The 18,983-nt window shown below is 44.1% G+C and overlaps 1 protein-coding gene across 1 annotated transcript in view; it reads left to right on the top strand.

Annotated features, from left to right (window-relative positions):
- LOC126092737 (uncharacterized) overlaps positions 1 to 18,983 on the top strand; it is a 95,394-nt gene that overhangs the window by 61,597 nt on the left and 14,814 nt on the right. The window contains exon 6 of the mRNA XM_049908462.1: positions 11,619 to 11,816. Within this exon, the coding sequence (XP_049764419.1) occupies positions 11,619 to 11,816 (198 nt within the window). The remainder of the gene's footprint in view (positions 1 to 11,618; positions 11,817 to 18,983) is intronic.

Genomic DNA, 18,983 nt, shown 5'->3' with positions numbered 1-18,983 from the left:
AAGTGATTCCTCATGCTCCCTGCTCACCTGACCTGGCTCCTAGTGACTTTTGGCTTTTTCCAACAATGAAAGACACTCTCCATGGCCGCACATTCACCAGCCGTGCTGCTATTGCCTCAGAGATTTTCCAGTGGTCAAAACAGACTCCTAAAGAAGCCTTCGCCGCTGCCATGGAATCATGGCGTCAGCGTTGTGAAAAATGTGTACGTCTGTAGGGTGATTACGTCGAGAAGTAACGCCAGTTTCATCGATTTCGGGTGAGTAGTTAATTATAAAAAAAATCGGAGGCCTTAGAAGTTGAATGCACCTCGTACGCTTTCATGCAAAAAGCAGCTGCATCTCTGAAGACGAACTTTAAGCTGTTCATGAGTTCTGACATGCTATACAGAATTTACTGTGCATCCTTGCCCCAAAAATTCAAGCGTTATCCCATCCTCTGCGTATAAGAATACCATAGTCTTAATTTTCCCTGCCGATTGCATTGTTTTGAACTACTCCTTATTTGGTGAGTTTTTGTGAAGCCTTTCAACTGATTGTCTCATTGTTCAGCCTCAAGAAAATGAAAACACATTTCGTCTTCAGTCGCAGTATTTTCCTTAACTTCCTGTCCCTCCAAACAAAAGCGCTGCAACTGTTCGGAGGCAATTGTTTTTCTTGTCTACATATTCTGGTCAGCTGACATTTTGCTACGCAATTTGGACAAATCTTTGAACATACGTTGCTGAATAATCGTCATCACACTGCCTTTACTAAGAAAATGTAGAGGACTATGCTGAGGAACTGATGAGATCAGTTACCAGGGTGGTGAAGGCAGCCATTCCAACCAGGAGGAGCGCTATAGCTGCCTCTCCATCACCATGGTCAGCTGAACTATGGCAGACGCGTGAGTCTGTAAGGAGGCCAAGGAGGCACTACCAGCGAAGTGTCATCTGGGAGGAAAAACAATGTTGGTTGCATCTATATTGGGAAGCAGGAGTTAAGGGCAGTGAGGCTGAGGAGCTGGTAGAGGAATCCATTCGCTACAAACCCACAGGGCGTCCCGCACAAGTTGGTACACGAGAAAACAAGGTCGCCAATGGTGTTGTCCATCGGCAGGGACTGGGACTAGATGACGGAATCTCGGTGGGAGACCGCCGAGGTCCTCCTCCAAGTCCTGTTGCCTGATGACAACGAGGAGAATGATTGAAATGACCAACGCTGAATCAGGATGGAGGACAGACAATAGTATGAGAACAACAGCGTGGTGTATCGCTTCTCAGAAGAGGATGTTTCTGCCCAAATCAAAACCATAAAGAGTGGCAAGGTTCCAGTTCAGATGGTTTTTTAGTGGACGTAGTGCCCCCCCCCCCCCCCTTCCAGTTGGTGGCGCCTCTCACTAGGTTCAAGTAATTCCCCTCTACATGAAAAAGGCAAATGTGGTGATAATGAAGGAAGGTTCAGACATCCAAGGGAGGTAAAATCGTAGAGGCCCATCCGTTTGCTGGACTTGCTGGGGAAACTTTTTGAGAAGCCGCTAGCAGACAGACTGACAGCACACAGTGTGTTGCACAGGATGAGTAGTAGTTGTTCGGCTTTCGGTCGGGATGATCGGCGTCTGGCACAATCCCCCCAGTGGCTAAGGTCTGGCGTGGTGGTGGTGAAGGAGGGGGGACTGTTAGTGTTAATGGGACTTGGTTCGCTTGATATCAAGATCTGAGAGCAGGCAGCATGGTACTGGGGAAAGAAAGAAGAAAGAGAGACAGGGAGCGCCTGCAGCTGAGGTACTTCAAACCAACCAGAGGTCAGCTGCACTTTCTTACCAGACACGATCGTGTTACTGTCACCATATAGGGCACTGCACAGCAGGTGGTACGAGTGCCCCCGTTTTGAAGACGTTGCATCACAACTTAGGTACCATCTGTTCAGGCAACAGGACACATTCCAAACTCTTAATGAACTTGCAAATGAAATATGAAACAACATCTTAAGGTAGTTTCAGAGCTTCAATCATAATTAGAATAACACACAAATCAAGACTCTACGCACCTGAGCTGTTCCGCCAGGGCGTGAACTTGGCTAGCCGCCTCACGGCTGGGATCTGCCACGACTCGGATTTAGGGGACGGGTGCATATATCACCGATTACAACAAAGCATTAAGTACGACCGTAGTAATACAAATTTTGGATTAGATGTAGTTTAAGATAGGGTAAACTGTTGGTATAAAACTGCAGCCCGGTGCCAGGGGCATGCCCACTGGGATTAGCTCGGTGGGCACGGCCGACACCATAGGTTAATATATCACTCTGGCATACGTGGAACACAGCAGGTGGTGCAAGCTACCTTTAATCATTTGTGCAATGTAGTATAAATTTACAAAACAGACACTAGCCTATTAATCCTGGTGATAGTTCAGTAGTGAGGGTAACACGTGGAATGAATAATGACAGCATAAGTAATAGCATGGGATAGTGGAGTAATAACATAGCAAAATACACAACCTGTAGTAAAATAATGTAGCTGCAGTAAGCGTAATGTATATGTATATGTAGAGTGAGTAAGGTAGTGGGATGCTTATATATCACATTGTTCTTTTGAATAATGAATTTAAAAAAAATGTTGTTTGCCCTTTAGTTTCGTTGCACTGACGAAGCTATCGTCAAACAGTGTTGATATCCACTGCCGCACCACTGTCTACATATTTCATTGTTCCATGAATGCGAACAATCGTTTCGCCTTTTCCATTCAAGAATTGTATCACAGAAAGCTGTCTAATACGAACAGCGATGTCGACTATTTTGCTAGCGACTGCAATACTGGCATCTGTTGTTGCAGTGTACCGCTGCAGTGTATTGGAGAAGACGTTTTGCGGAATACCGCCAAAATCAGATTTTTCAATTAACAAAGATTATTTAAGGAGAAAGGAGTAGGAGGCACTACTTTTTGACGTACCCTCATACATTACAACATGGAAGCTCAAACAATAACGCAGATACCTACATCAGTTAAGATCAGATACAAACAGTGATCTCTCTGTTAATAATTCTTACATAAAACGAGTAAAGAAAAATTAATAAAAAAAGAACTTAATATAAAGAGATCTAAATGTTACTAAACAATAGTCTTATTCTAACCAAACGACATTAAAAGTGGGCATGAATCGAGAAACAAATATCACAAAATCATCCTGCAGTTACTTTAAAATTAGGCACACAGAACGATGCTGTTTAAGAATAGCAGTTGTCACAGAAATATGTACACTATATAAGAAATAACATACACGGACTATTCAACTGGTGCTAACCGACGATGTGTGTGTGTATGTGTGTGTGTGTGTGTGTGTGTGTGTGCGCGCGCGCGCGCGCGCGCGCGTGTGTGTGTGTGTGTGTGTGTGTGTGTGTGTGTGTGTGTGTGTGTTTGTGAGAGTGCATAGCCGAAGGGCGTTTACTAAAGGACAATACAAATACTAGGAAAATCATCACAATACAAATAAAACTTAGATCTGTATATAATGATCAAATGATCAAATCACAATCTCTGCTTGAGTACAATTATGGAATGCAATGAAATATATAGAATGGTCCCATAACGCAATACGGAATTTCAGTTCAAATAATCGAGTCGGTTTCAGCATGTTGGAAAACAACATAACATGCACGTACAGACTTCACCACGTTTAGTACATGGTATGCAGTTATTTACTCTGGCAAAACCTACGAGGACGTGCTAAATAGTGATGCCTTCGAATATTTTACGTTAAAGCTCTTAATGACTATTAAACAAAACAAATCTTATTATGAATCTGCGTATTTATTCTTCATATCTATATATTTATTTCGCTATATCGTTATTCAGTCGAAAAACACCTACTTCCCAAAGAGATACAACTTTGTAGAAACCATGACTTCAGAATGTTTGACGTTACTGACGGAGCCATAACCTTACCTCTGATTGCACCGCTTCATCATTATTAAAACGAAGTCTTCGAATGTGTACTTCAAGTTCTGGAAACAGATGCAAAACGTACGGGGCCAAGTCGGGTCTGTATGAAGGGTGATTGCCGACGGTGAACCCAAGGCATCGGATTGTTGTGAATGTCGAAACGCTCGTGTATGGTCTGTAATTTTCATGCTGATGGAGAGGATGCTTGTTGTGTAGACGAATTCTTGGAATTCGTGCTTTCAGTTTCTTCGTGCACAGACATAGTTACATTACGCTAAGTTATGTTACCCACGACAATTTGGAGCCCTCTGGTAGCAGAGGCTTGCAGTTTGCATCAACGAAGCTGGGAGGTTGACATGTAACAACCCGTAATGAAAACAGAATAAAAAAATCGGAAGCATTACTTTTCAGAACGCCCTCATATCAGCTGCCCACTAATAGATGTGTGCCACAAAAGCATAATACTTGGTGCTCTGCACTGTTCTGTAGTAGGTGACGCTCCTCCGTTTGTCGTCTCTGGCTTTGGTCTGCTTTCTTCCTCTGGGCACCAGCAAAAGATAGCGCCAGCTTCACGTCAGCGTAGACCGATGCGGCTCTGCATTTATGCTGTCCGGTTCCGCGACGCTCACCGTTGCAGTATTTCTCTTGCTCGCCTGCTGGCAGTGAACAAACTGTCGCTCACTCCACCTCTATGACCGAGATCGGCCTGAGGGTCGTTTGCATCGATGCCCAAGTACATCAACTGCCCTCTCACGATGAGCGCTTCTACAAACCTCCAGAAATATAGTCACCAGCGGTGGGAAGTACAAATGTCCTGAATCGCAAGACACATCATTTTTCGTCCATCTGTAGCACGCTGAAAATATCTCGACAACATATTAAAGTCGGTCATGCACGCTTTGTGTCTATTGGAAACAATCTCTTCGCAGAGATGCATTTTGTCCTGAGAGCGGGGTGACTACAGCAGTTCTACATCTACATCTACATCTACATCCATACTCCGCAAGCCACCTGACGGTGTGTGGCGGAGGGTACCTTGAGTACGTCTATCGGTTCTCCCTTCTATTCCAGTCTCGTATTGTTCGTGGAAAGAAGGATTGTCGGTATGCCTCTGTATGGGCTCTAATCTCTCTGATTTTATCCTCATGGTCTCTTCGCGAGAAATACGTAGGAGGGACCAATATACTGCTTGACTCTTCGGTGAAGGTATGTTCTCGAAACTTTGACAAAAGCCCGTACCGAGCTACTGAGCGTCTCTCCTGCAGTGTCTTCCACTGGAGTTTAACTATCATCTCCGTAACGCTTTTGCGATTACTAAATGATCCTGTAACGAAGCGCTGCTCTCCGTTGGCTCTTCTCTATATCTTCTATCAACCCTATCTGGTACGGATCCCACACTGCTGAGCAGTATTCAAGCAGTGGGCGAACAAGCGTACTGTAACCTACTTCCTTTGTTTTCGGATTGCATTTCCTTAGGATTCTTCCAATGAATCTCAGTCTGGCATCTGCTTTACCGACGATCAACATTATATGATCATTCCATTTTAAATCACTCCTAATGCGTACTCCCAGATAATTTATGGTATTAACTGCTTCCAGTTGCTGACCTGCCATTTTGTAGCTAAATGATAAGGGATCTATCTTTCTGCGTATTCGCAGCACATTGCACTTTTCTACATTGAGATTCAATTGCCATTCCCTGCACCATGCGTCAATTCGCTGCAGATCCTCCTACATTTCAGTACAATTTTCCATTGTTACAACCTCTCTATACACCACAGCATCATCTGAAAAAAGCCTCAGTGAACTTCCGATGTCATCCACCAGGTCATTTATGTATTTTGTGAATAGCAATGGTCCTATGACACTCCCCTGCGGCACACCTGAAATCACTCTTACTTCGGAAGACTTCTCTCCATTGAGAATGACATGCTGCGCCCTGTTATCTAGGAACTCCTCAATCCAATCACACAATTGGTCTGATAGTCCATATGCTCTTACTTTGTTCATTAAACGACTGTGGGGAACTGTATCGAACGCCTTGCGGAAGTCAAGAAACACGGCATCTACCTGTGAACCCGTGTCTATGGCCCTCTGAGTCTCGTGGACGAATAGCGCGAGCTGCGTTTCACATGACCGTCTTTTTCGAAACCCATGCTGATTCCTAAAGAGTAGATTTCTAGTCTCCAGAAAAGTCATTATACTCGAATGACCCACGCGAATTGTAAATGGTTGCGAAAACACACTTGACCTCTTAGACACAAACAAACCAGAGCTGATAGAGGGCATCATGACTGATACAGGGATTAGTGATCACAAGGTCGTTGTAGCTAGGCTCAATACCGTTTCTTCCAAATCCACCAGAAACAAGCGCTAAATAATTTTATTTAAAAAAGCGGATAAAGTGTCACTAGAAGCCTTCCTAAGAGACAATCTCCATTCCTTCCGAACTGACTTTGCAAATGTAGACGAGATGTGGCTCAAATTCAAAGATATAGTAGCAACAGCAATTGAGAGATTCATACCTCATAAATTGGTAAGAGATGGAACTGATCCCCCGTGGTACACAGAACAGGTCCGAACTCTGTTGCAGAGGCAACGGAAAAGGCATGCAAAGTTCAGAAGAACACGATATCCCGAAGATTGGCTAAAATTTACAGACGCGCGAAATTTGGCACGGACTTCAATGCGAGATGCCTTTAATAGCTTCCACAACGAAACATTGTCTCGAAATTTGGTAGAAAATCCGAAGAAATTCTGGTCGTATGTAAAGTACACAAGCAGCAAGACGCAGTCAATACCTTCGCTGCGCAGTGCCGATGGTACTGTTACCGACGACTGTGCCGCTAAAGCGGAGTTATTGAACGCAGTTTTCCGAAATTCCTTCACCAGGGAAGATGAATGGAATATTCCAGAATTTGAAACACGAACAGCTGCTAGCATGAGTTTCTTACAAGTAGATACCTTAGGGGTTGCGAAGCAACTCAAATCGGTTGATACGGGCAAGTCTTCATGTCCAGATTGTATACCGATTAGGTTTCTTTCAGATTACGCTGATACAATAGCTCCCTACTTAGCACTCATATACAACCGCTCGCTCACCGATAGATCTGTACCTACAGATTGGAAAATTGCGCAGGTCGCACCAGTGCTTAAGAAGGGTAGTAGGAGTAATCCATCTAACTACAGACCTATATCACTGGCGTCGGTTTGCAGTAGGTTTTTGGAGCGTATATTGTATTCAAACATTATGAATCACCTCGAAGGGAACGATCTATTGATACGTAATCAGCATGGTTTCAGAAAACATCGTTCTTCTGCAACGCAGCTAGCTCTTTATTCGCACGAAGTAATGGCCGCTATCGACAGGGGATCTCAAACTGATTCCGTATTTCTAGATTTTCGGAAAGCTTTTGACACCGTTCCTCATAAGCGACTTCTAATCAAGCTGCGGGCCTATGGCGTATCGTCTCAGTTGTGCGACTGGATTCGTGATTTCCTGTCAGGAAGATCGCAGTTCGTAGTAATAGACGGCAAATCATCGAGTAAAACTGAAGTGATATCAGGCGTTCCCCAGGGAAGCGTCCTGGGACCTCTGCTGTTCCTGATCTATATAAATGACATGGGTGACAATCTGAGCAGTTCTCTTAGGCTGTTCGCAGATGATGCTGTAATTTACCGTCTAGTAAGGTCATCCGAAGATCAGTATCAGCTCCAAAGCGATTTAGAAAAGATTGCTGTATGGTGTGGTAGGTGGCAGTTGACGCTAAATAACGAAAAGTGTGAGGTGATCCACATGACTTCCAAAAGAAATCCGTTGGAATTCGATTACTAGATAAATAGTACAATTATCAAGGCTGTCAATTCAACTAAGTACCTGGGTGTAAAAATTACGAACAACTTCAGTTGGAAAGACCACATAGATAATATTGTGGGGAAGGCGAGACAAAGTTTGCGTTTCATTGGCAGGACACTTAGAAGATGCAAAAAGTCCACTAAAGAGACAGCTTACACTACACTCGTTCGTCCTCTGTTAGAATATTGCTGCGCGGTGTGGGATCCTCACCAGGTGGGAGTGACGGAGTACATCGAAAGGGTGCAAAAAAGGGCAGCTCGTTTTGTATTATCATGTAGTAGGGGAGAGAGTGTGGCAGATATGATACGCGAATTGGGATGGAAGTCATTACAGCAAAGACGTTTTTCGTCGCGGCGAGATCTATTTACGAAATTTCAGTCACCAACTTTCTCTTCCGAATGCGAAAATATTTTGTTGAGCCCAACCTACATAGGTAGGAATGATCATCAAAATAAAATAAGAGAAATCAGAGCTCGAACAGAAAGGTTTATGTGTTCGTTTTTGCCGCGCGCTGTTCGGGAGTGGAATGGTAGGGAGATATTATGATTGTGGTTCGACGAACCCTCTGCCAAGCACTTAAATGTGAATTACAGAGTAGTCATGTAGATGTAGATGTAGATGTAGAGGTTTGTAATATAGGGGTCGAGCGGTGACCGCTCCAGTTACCTATTTTTTGACGACCCACACACTCTGTCTCTGTAATGCACAGCATGGCACTGCAGACTTAGAGCACTGTATGCTCAGGAAATGATTTTTTTTTTGCGTGGACAGCTATTAAATTCACACTATTAGGCATAAATGGATTAAACGACGCACCACGAATGAATCATCCGAATGGGACGGAAATCGATGGATGTGATATACATGCACAGATAAACAACTGACTACAATTTCAGAAAACTCGGATGACTTATTCAAGAGAACGAGCTTGACTAATAGAGCAACTCCTTAGTCCAGCGATGACCCTTATCCAAGCAGTTATTCGGCTTGGCATTGATGGATAGGGTTGTCGAATTCTACCTGAGGGATATCGTGCAAAATTCTGTCCAACTGGCACGTTAAACCGTCCAAATCCCGAGACGCCCATAGTGCTCCAAATGTTGGCTGCTGGTGAGAGATACGGTGATCTTGCTGTCCTAGGTAGGGTTGGGCAAGTAGTAGAAGCACTCCCTGTGTGTGGGAGGGCATGCTCTTGCAGAAATGTAAGCCCAGGATGACTTGCGACCCTCTCAAAGATTCTCGTGGTCACTGTCCAGCCAAAACTCGTCGATTAGTGGCATCGCTCCTATTCAAATGTCGAGCGATCACCCGATTATTCGGACTGGCTCCTTTGAGCCAAACTACACGCCGTTTCTCAAATCGTGACATATGTGTACATTGTTCACTCGCCTGTCTGCGAGGGAAAGTTATTGTTCAGCTAAGTACACGGAATTAAATTCACAAAGACCTTATGCCATGGTGTCGACATGACCCCTGTTTACCACACTTGCCACCAGTGCCTTGAAACTGGGCTGCAGCGTCACACATTCATTCATCGGCCGCCAATCTTGAAACTTTTCAAGACGAAATTCTGGTTAAGCTTCTGCATTCCCCTAATTGAGAGTGGCCCGACAATGGCCAAGTTTTCATTCTTCCACCTTTGAGTTTCAAACGAAACAAATGTAAAAATATGATGAGCCAACGACAGAAATATGTGAAATAAATGATAGGAGAGTGGATGCCTCTGTTCTTTGACTATAGTGCTGGTATGGGCTGTCGGCAACTGTAAGTGAGGGTTAAGATGTGTAAGTCATTGAAGAGGGTGTGTAATAAAAGAGGCTGGCGATATGTATCGAAGAAAGTTCTGGTTGGTGGTGTGCGGGGTTAGGACACGAGTAGATCCTCAGAAGACTAAAAACTGATGGGACCGAGCCGCCATTCGAAGCAGAATAGCTGCTGTAGCTAATCGCTGGTAGGAACGGTGAATCTCAGTGGTCCTGAGGAAGGATGTGGAATGAAGGTAAAAGGAAGGCAGTAATTGATGACAGTGGCGTGGCAGCACACCAGGGTCTTCAGCCTTTGATGCAGATGGTATGTAAGGTGTTACGTACAGATGGGGTGAATATGAGAATCGTAGCTATTACTGTAGATGGTATGTACTGTCCCTGTACACTCATAGGGTTGATACTCCAGGCCCCGTTTTCAATATAGGTGGACTGATTAGTCTTTGCAACCTGCTGAGGTGAAAATGGTAAGCATATTGTAGGCAGCGTGCATCGTCCCTATACACAGTTGCGGCGATCATGTCAAGACTAGCCTTAATGCAACTACCATGTATAGTCTCTCCATATTGATAGTATTGATGAAGCTATGATGGTGGTTAATTTAGACAGCATGTTGTAAGTCGTGTGTTATTGCAAGAAGTGAATTACTCCCATGAACAGTGAACAGTAAAGCCTTGAACTTTCCAGCTGCGCATTTGCAACAATACTTCAGTGTTCACAATGAAACAGAAAACGTAATCTGACACATAATGTTTAACAGAATAATCGCACACACACACACACACACACACACACACACACAGAGAGAGAGAGAGAGAGAGAGAGAGAGAGAGAGAGAGGGAGAGAGGGAGAGAGGGAGAGAGAGGGGCAGAGGGGGGAGAGGGGGAGAGAGGGGCAGAGAGCAAGAGAGAATAGGTGACAGAGGGGGGCAGGAGGGAGGGAAACAAGCTAACAAAACTACACACTCCCAAATCCAACGCCACCACAATATTCAAATCTCCCAACCAGAACACCTAGAACAACATGGTGGAACAAGTAAATATCACACAAACAATGAAACAGTGTGTATTAAGATGCTCCACTCAAACACACTGTAAGAACACGAAAACGCAGGGTCTACGAAAAGTCAGTACATACATTTACATAAATTGTCCGACGTCCCACTTCCCCACTCACCAATTAGCAAAGTCTAATCACAATCAGCAAACACTTCAACAAATTGTTTGGAAAAGTAGTACAGTAACTTAAAAACTGCTAGTTAGAGAGTAAAATAGCGAATCTGTGCTTACAAAACCACATGATATAATGACAGTAGTGCTATAAAAACGAAACACAAAAAGGTATAAATGTAACGATATTGTCATTTTAGGCCTAAAATCTGCTGCGGTTATCACACAGGATGCCCATTCGGAAGGAAGGGGTTTCAGATCCGCTTTCGGCCATTCACGATTTCTCCAAATCCTTAAGGTGACATCCGGGATCGTTCTTTAGAGAAGGCACGGCCGTTTTCTTTTCTCGTCTTTCCGTAATTCGAGTTTGTCCTCCGACTCTAATGACCTCTCTCTCAAAGGGACGTTAAACTCTAAGCTTCCTTTCTTTTGTCCTCATTATCTGTCTTTCCGTTTAGCAGAGTACATGGGAGTGATTTTTATTTCTACATATTTCAAGTGCATTAATTACATTTTTCTCCTTCATATCTTTTGGCCCTAACGGTTAGATTATACGAGTGGTGTTAGGGCATGCCATTTTTCTCGGGACATGCCACTGTTTTAAGTGTAGTTGTTCCAATGCAGTGCCTTGTCGCTTACACAGCACGTATGAGAATCTCCGTTTGTCGATTACGTTTGCCGGCCGAAGTAGCCGAGCGGTTCTAGGCGCTGCAGTCTGGAACCGCGCGACTGCTACGGTCGCAGGTTCGAATCCTGCCTCGGGCATGAATGTGTGTGATGTCCTTAGGTTAGTTAGGTTTAAGTAGTTCTAAGTTCTAGGGGACTGATGACCACTGAAGTTAAGTCCCATAGTGCTCAGAGCCATTTGAACCATTTTCGTTTACGTTTGTATATGACTGCTCTGTTCGCAGGTGGTGGACGTAGGGACCGGGAAATGTCTCGGTCCAGGAGTCGATGGCGAGCTGTGCTTCAAAGGGTGGGCCGTCGTCAAAGACTTCGCAGACGAGGAGGGCTGGATCCACACTGGAGACGTGGGCCACTACGACGCTGATGGCAACTTTTACGTCGTCGACAGAATAAAGGAACTCGTCAAATACCGCGGCGTACATGTGAGTTTTAGAGGTTACATCAGTATCCTCGAAAATAAAACTGTTCTCAGTTCTTTGGTGAGTACGCTAAACATAGAATGAGTGACAACGTTGCTGCTACAATACTCCGATTAAGGGGCGTGTTCGTGATTAGAGAACGGTGGGCTTCCGAGTTACGTGAGGTCCTTGTTACGTTCCATTGTATTCTCTCTCTCAGCTCTAAATTGTTTGAACATGATACCATTTTTCGTTTTTCGTATGTATAAAACCAATTGCACCACATCTTCTCTGACGCCGAACACAGTATTTTACAGCATTCGTTAGCACGCACACGCATTCCTTCGTTCCGGTTACGTACAGGCAGAATAACAACTAACTAAATACTTTTCGTTCAAGTGTTCATGACAGTGCTCAGAATCACTTTTCGATGACACGTAGTGGCAATAAAAAACTCTAGAGTACACTGGCAGCAAAACATATGACAACTGATGTATTGAAAATGATGGACGTGTCTGCACTCGCTATTTAATTATACTGTAAAGGCAGAAGGGAACATCAAAGGCAGTTATTGGTTACACCTTCCGTCCACCGCTAATGGTGTTATCAGATTCATTTCTACAGTGCTCCAAAATATCCATCTGGACATTCGGCTCCCCATCCTGACACAGACGAAGTTACAGCTTTGCATTCGACATGCCTCGGTGGGTGTCAGAATGATACCCATTAGTTGATCTCGGCAATAGTCCTATTGCTCCTTACGGACTCACGATCATGTAATGAGAAAAGTGGCGTGCAACAGATAATTAATGAGACAGTGGTGGCCCTAGCAAACGGGAGACCTGGATGCTGTAAATCACACAAGATAACAAACAGTGTTTCCATCTAATTACAAAGTGAAACAGTTGTCTACATTTATCCCTATTTATTGCAATATCCTCTGTTGATATATACGAATAAAAATTTGTTATTGGATCAGTTCGATTAAATGTAATGCAAAGAATCAGAAAACCAACAGTTAACATGAGTCACTATAAACTTACACGTGAATACCTTGGCAAAGACTGGATAATTCAAGTGGATGGGATAAGGCTGGATTCTACAAGTGATTTATCAATAGTTAAATCCACGCTGATTACTCCGTGTTAGGCAGTGTCCACCATGAAAAAGAAAAAAATGCAAATGCAACTAACATTCCCGGTTGATGCATCTGCAAATGTTTGCCAAAGTATAAGATTCTGAAATGTCCCTAGCCCTAATAGCTAGCTGAGAAATGCACTTGCATACTTACACCTGCTCGCCAACAATGTAGTCTCTCACCATACTCAGGTCTCTCGCTTGTGAAGCACGGTGGGTGACGTAAGTGCCACAGGCTGCGATAAAGAAGCTGACATCTCTAAGACAAGTGACTGATTGTATTCTTGGGAAACACTGTGTTAAGGTGAACTTCCGGCCCCCCACGTAGATTGCAGCTTTACTCGACTCTGTGCAGGACAATTTACAGTTTCGTAAAACGGGTGTGCATCTGATTCCTTGAGGAAATTGTGAGAAGTTGTACATACGCCAAGCAACACGCACCGTCCATGAGAGATGTGTGGAGCATCGAATGTACGAGTACATACGCTTATTACAGCCAGACAAGTCACCTGTGGCCGAACATTGTATAGATACAGGGCATTCCATGAATTACAGTGATGTGAAGATTTCGACATCCACCTCTTCCTTTTGAGAATCTGTCGTCAAGGAAGCTATAGACATTACATTAGCTAATAATTTAATAAATAGAAGTAGTGGTTTTATTGGGACACATCATGGAATCCGGCTCTTGGGGTAATTAAACTACAGAGAAGTCGTCATGGTGTCACCGCCGCCGATCATACATCAATAAGCGAATCGAATGTCAGTATGCCTTCGCCACAAGCGGCGCATATGTAAGCGTATTTCTTTGCCGCCGACCAGCATCTGTAACCCGCATACGCAGTATCTCCGTGGTGGAGCATATAAGCCGTGGTTGGCATCTTGTCGTCAGTCTTGGGACTCACTTTGAGGGTAGCCGGACGATATGCGGCCGAAATATCAGTGGAGGAAATATTATTTCCGCGGCTGCATGCCCGAAATTTAATGGACAAGTGATCTGTCTTGAGAACCGAAGCGTAGTCTTGCCTCCATCAAGAAGGGTAGTGAAGTGAGATGTGCTCCCTCCAGAGGACCACCCAGAACTCTGTCTTCTACCACGAATTGTTACCATGTGTAGCCTATCTTTGTATCGAAATCTCTGTTCGTTCTCTATGCTGCAAGTCCACACAATTCTATAGCTAGACTGGTAACGGCGCTGCAAAGAACAGGCCTACTGTACAGTGAATCGCCAAAGAAACTGGTACAGGCACGCGCATTCAAATAAAGATATGTAAAAAGTCAAGAAACAGCACTGCGGTCGGCAACATCTTTGTAAGATAACAAGGGTCTCGCGCAGTTGTTAGATCGGTTAGTGCTGCTACAATGGCAGGATATCAAGATTTAAGTGAGTCTGAATGTGATGTTATAGTCGGTGCACGAGCGATAGGACACAGCGTCTCAGTGGCGATTTTCTCATACGACTATTTCACGAGTGTACCATGAATTTCAGGGATCTGCTATAACATCAAACCTCAGACATAGCTGCGGCCAGAAAAAGATCCTATAAGAACGGGAACAGCGACGACTGAAGTCAATAGTTAAACGTGACTGAAGTGCAACCCCTCCGCAGATTGCTGCAGACTTCAATGCTGGGCCATCAACAACTGTCAGCGTGCGAATCAATCAACGAAACAACATCGATATGGTCTTTGGGAGCCGAGGGTCTACTCGTGACCCTTTATGTCTACACGACACAAAGCTTTATGCCTCACCTGGGCACGTCAACACCGACACTAGGCTGCTGATGACTGGAAACATAATTCCTGGTCAGACGAGTGTCGTTTCATAACGAATCGAGCGGATGGATGTGTATGGGTATGGAGACAGCCTCATGAATCCATGGATCTTCCATGTCTGCAGGGGACTTTTCGAGATTCTGGAGGCTCTGTAATGGTGTGGGGCGTGTGCAGTCGGAGTGATATGGGACCCCCGATAAGTCTAGATACGACTCTGACAAGTGACACATACATGTCCATTTTGCTTTTCGACGGACTTCGAACATTCCAACAGGACAATGCGTTGCTATAGAGTGTCTCCATGAACACTCTTCCGAGTTTAAAGTCTTCCGTTGGCCACAAACCTCCCCAGACATGAACATTATTGAGAATATCGAGGATGCCTTGCAAAATGCTGTTTGGAAGACATCTCCACCCTCTCGTAGTGTTACGGATTTATGGACAGCCTAGCAGCATTCATGGTGTCTGTTCTCTCCAGCTCTACTTCAGACGTTAGTCGAGTCCATGCCACCTCGTGTTGTGGCACTTCTGTGTTCTGGCGGGACCGTTACACAATATTAGGCATGTGTACCAATTTCTTTGGCTCTTCAGCGTATTTTTGTGCATTATAATAAGTATGATGATATACAACTTCGTAATTTTAACTAGTTTTCCATCTGAACCACATCTTTACTATTGTGTCCCTCAGCCAAGTACGTGGGCCCTTTGCTCCCCCATACCACTGTAGAACGGTCATAAAATTGCTTGTGTTATAATAAGCACAATGAAATGTCACTTCCGTGTACAATCTTGTAATTTCAAATCGGCTTCAGCCATGCAAGTGATCCTTAGTTATCACATCAGAGTCATTATAAAATGATGGCGTGCATTACAATAAGCACAATGACATACCATTGGTCTTTGGGATCTTATTTGTGAATAGTTTCCATTGTGAATAAGACTTTAATTTTGGCACCTGATCAAATCACATGGTGGGTACCTTGTAGATCGTTTTTTTGGAGCCTGAGTAACTGCTAGGATTTTCTTTCATCAGTACCTGACTGTAATGTTCATTTGCTTTTGGTAAACGCCTTACGTTTTTTTTTCCTCGGTGGTCACGCCATCGAGCATAGAGACTAGGTTTCCACATATGGTATATTTAAGTAAAAACGCTGCGAAATCTCACCGTCAACTCCTGTGTCCCAGAAGACGCTGCATGCTTAAGGTTAGTAATTTAATGGGATATTACCGGTGGACGTTTAAGTACATGAACGTCCCCTTTGGTGACACAAACACAAACATCGCTTTCATAACAACAACCAGTACTATGCAAGGTTAAATAATTCAAAGTATCTCAGTTTCAATTTATAATAAAAGGCTATTTTTCTCATAAATATTTGTTGTGCATTCAGAATTAATTGTGAGAACGTAAACTTGTAGCTAGTTTGGTTTTTCTTTGCAGAAGCAACTCTCAGCTGATTCATATCTACAGAGCAGCAAGTTAAGTGTTGATCTTCTTCTGTGCTTTCCTCGTAGTACATTTATTAAATTTCGTGCATGTTTTTCTGTTTAAGAGTTTCTATCTCGCGTTTTTGTAAGGATAAATTCACTCAGTCTGTAGCGCAATAGTTCCTCACTGAAGAGCAAGTTCCATAGCTCATTACCGTATCAGCCTCCATCGGTACACATCAGGCAGGAACAAGTTGGATTACTAGGATTCTTTCTGCCTTTATAGTTTACTTCTTCTGTTAGTCTCACTAGGAAGGTTAAGATGTGTACGGATGCAGGAGGAGCCGGCTGTAATTCGCGAACATCTGGACGTGCTTTTGACTCCAGTCAGTCACCTTCAGGCTGCAGCCTCGGGGTATGGCGGTGTCGGAGAATCTGGAACGTCGCATGGGATACCTCAGGTGTCGTTTGTTGTTCCCATGGCTTCCGACGCACCTCCTAGTGTACCCGACACGGTGAATCCGGCCTCAGAGCAGGGTGAGTGGGAGGTGGTCACGCAATCGCCTCGCTCGTAGTGGAGGGCCAGTGTGACTGGCCACTTGGCCTAGCCCATTCACCCTGTGCATTGATAAATAGCCGCTACTTTAGCTGGATTCGAGGAGGCACACTGGAGGGATGTGTTTACTTGTTATCCGGATCTCCAACGTTAGGGCGTTATGGAGCCTCTTAGGCAGACAGTGTTCAGGGATGGAAAGAAAACCAATGTGTGTTCTGCACTTCAGCCAGTGGGCATAGTCCGAGATGTGGAGACGGCCTTACCTGCGGCCACCGAACGCGCAGGGTGCAGTTGTCTGGAAGATATGACTCATGTCAGCATCAATGACGCCTGTCGCATGGTTTCTGAGGCCATTGTCAGTTCATATAGGCGGTTGGCGAAGATGGTGAACACTGCTGGCCTCGCGCGCGGGGTGCAAACAGAACTCGCAGTTTGCAGCATTGTTCTCAGAGTTGATTGGAGTCCTTTGGTTTTGAGTCGAGTGCAGGTCATGATCAACGGTTTCGTTGACTCTGTTACAGTCTTGGTTGCGGATTTCGAATGGGAATTTGTAGGACGCCCCTTGAGAGGTCAGGGATGCACTACACGAAGGAAGCAGGTATTCAGGGTTTTTAAGGCCATGGGTAGTTGAGGTGCACTGAGAACACTCGCCAGTCGATACATAGCAAGGGAAGTCAGATCACGTTGAGAGTAAATATAGTTCGACTGTCAAAATTTTATCAGTAAACTGTCGTAGTATTAGTAATATAATTTCTGAATTTACTGCCTTCCAAGAAAGTTCTCGTGCTTAAATTATTCTTGGGACCGAGAGCTGGCTGATCCCCGAAGTAGAAAGCTCTGAGACATTTAGCGAGTCGTGGAATGTATATCGGAAAGACATATTAGAGGCCGTTGAATGGGGGTGTTCATTGCAGTTGACAATGATATTGTCTCTATTGATGTCGAAGGTGAGTGTCACAGTGAAGTTATCTGGTCAGTTACAGCTGGTGTAGGTGAAACTATGTTCATTGTTGGATTTTTTACCAGCCAAAAGATTCCGTAGTGACAGTTCTAGAATCATTTAAAGATGATCTACGGGCAGTATTACTTAAATAACCAGATCATGCAATAATATTTGGAGGCAACTTGAACCTACAGAGTATATACTGGGCTGTCTATCGATTCATTGCGGTGAGTGCAGAGAGATAGTCGTGCGGTATACTGCTGAACACATTTTCTAAAACTGTCTTGAATGGAAAAGACCCATCGTGGTTTAATAACGAAATTCGAAGATGCTGAGAATGCAGAGGCCATTACGCTAACGGTTCAAAAGAGAACGTACAAATAACGACAAGCAAAGGTTAATAGATCTTCGTGCGTCTGTGAAATGATCTATGCGTTAGGAAAAGATCTGGCAGAGACCCCGAGAAAATTATGGTCGTATGTAAAATCACTAAGAGGCTCTAAGGTTTCCATTCAGTCCCTTGTTGACTACCCTTGTGTGGCAGTTCAAGACAGAAAAATGAAAGCCCAAGTTTTAAATTTCACGTACAGCAAATCATTCACGCGGGAGAATCGTACAAACATACGGTCATTTGACCATGGGACAGACTCTCGTATGGACAACATGGCAATAAGCATCCCTGGCGTAGAGAAACAACTGAAAGATTTGACGGGAAATAAATTATCAGGTCCGGATAAAATCACATAAGGTTTTACAAGGAATATGGGACGGCATTGGCAGCATACCTAGCATGCATTTATCGTTAATCTCTCGCCCAGCACAAAGTTCCTAACGACAGGAAAAGAGGGTAAAGAAGGGTAAAAGAACGGACCTGCAAAATTACAAACCAACATTCCTAACTCGGTTTGCTGCAGAACCCTTGAACATATCCTCAGTTCGAATATAACAAACATGCTTGAGCTGAGAACCTTATGTCCATAGAACAGTAAGGTTTTAGAAATCACAGTTTATGCGAAACTCAGTTTGCCCTCTTCTCACGTGATATACTGAATGCTATGGATGAAGGAAAACATGCTGAATCCATATTTCTAGATGTCTGGAAAGCATTTTATACGGTACCCCATTGCAGGCTGTTAACAAAGGTAGGAGCATATGGATTAAGTTCACAGATATGTGAGTGGCTCGAAGACTTTTTAAGTAGTAGAACCCAGTACGTTGTCCTCGACGGCGAATATTCAGCGGCGACAAGGGTATCGTCAGGAGAGCCCCAGAGAGGTGTGACAGGACCGCTGTTGTTCTGTATATACATAAAGGATTTGGTGAAAAGAGTGGGCAGCAATTTGCGGTTTCTT

Source organism: Schistocerca cancellata, chromosome 7 (genome assembly GCF_023864275.1).
Source record: "Schistocerca cancellata isolate TAMUIC-IGC-003103 chromosome 7, iqSchCanc2.1, whole genome shotgun sequence".
Lineage (NCBI taxonomy): Eukaryota > Metazoa > Arthropoda > Insecta > Orthoptera > Acrididae > Schistocerca > Schistocerca cancellata.
This window is presented reverse-complemented; position numbering and strand designations above follow the sequence as displayed.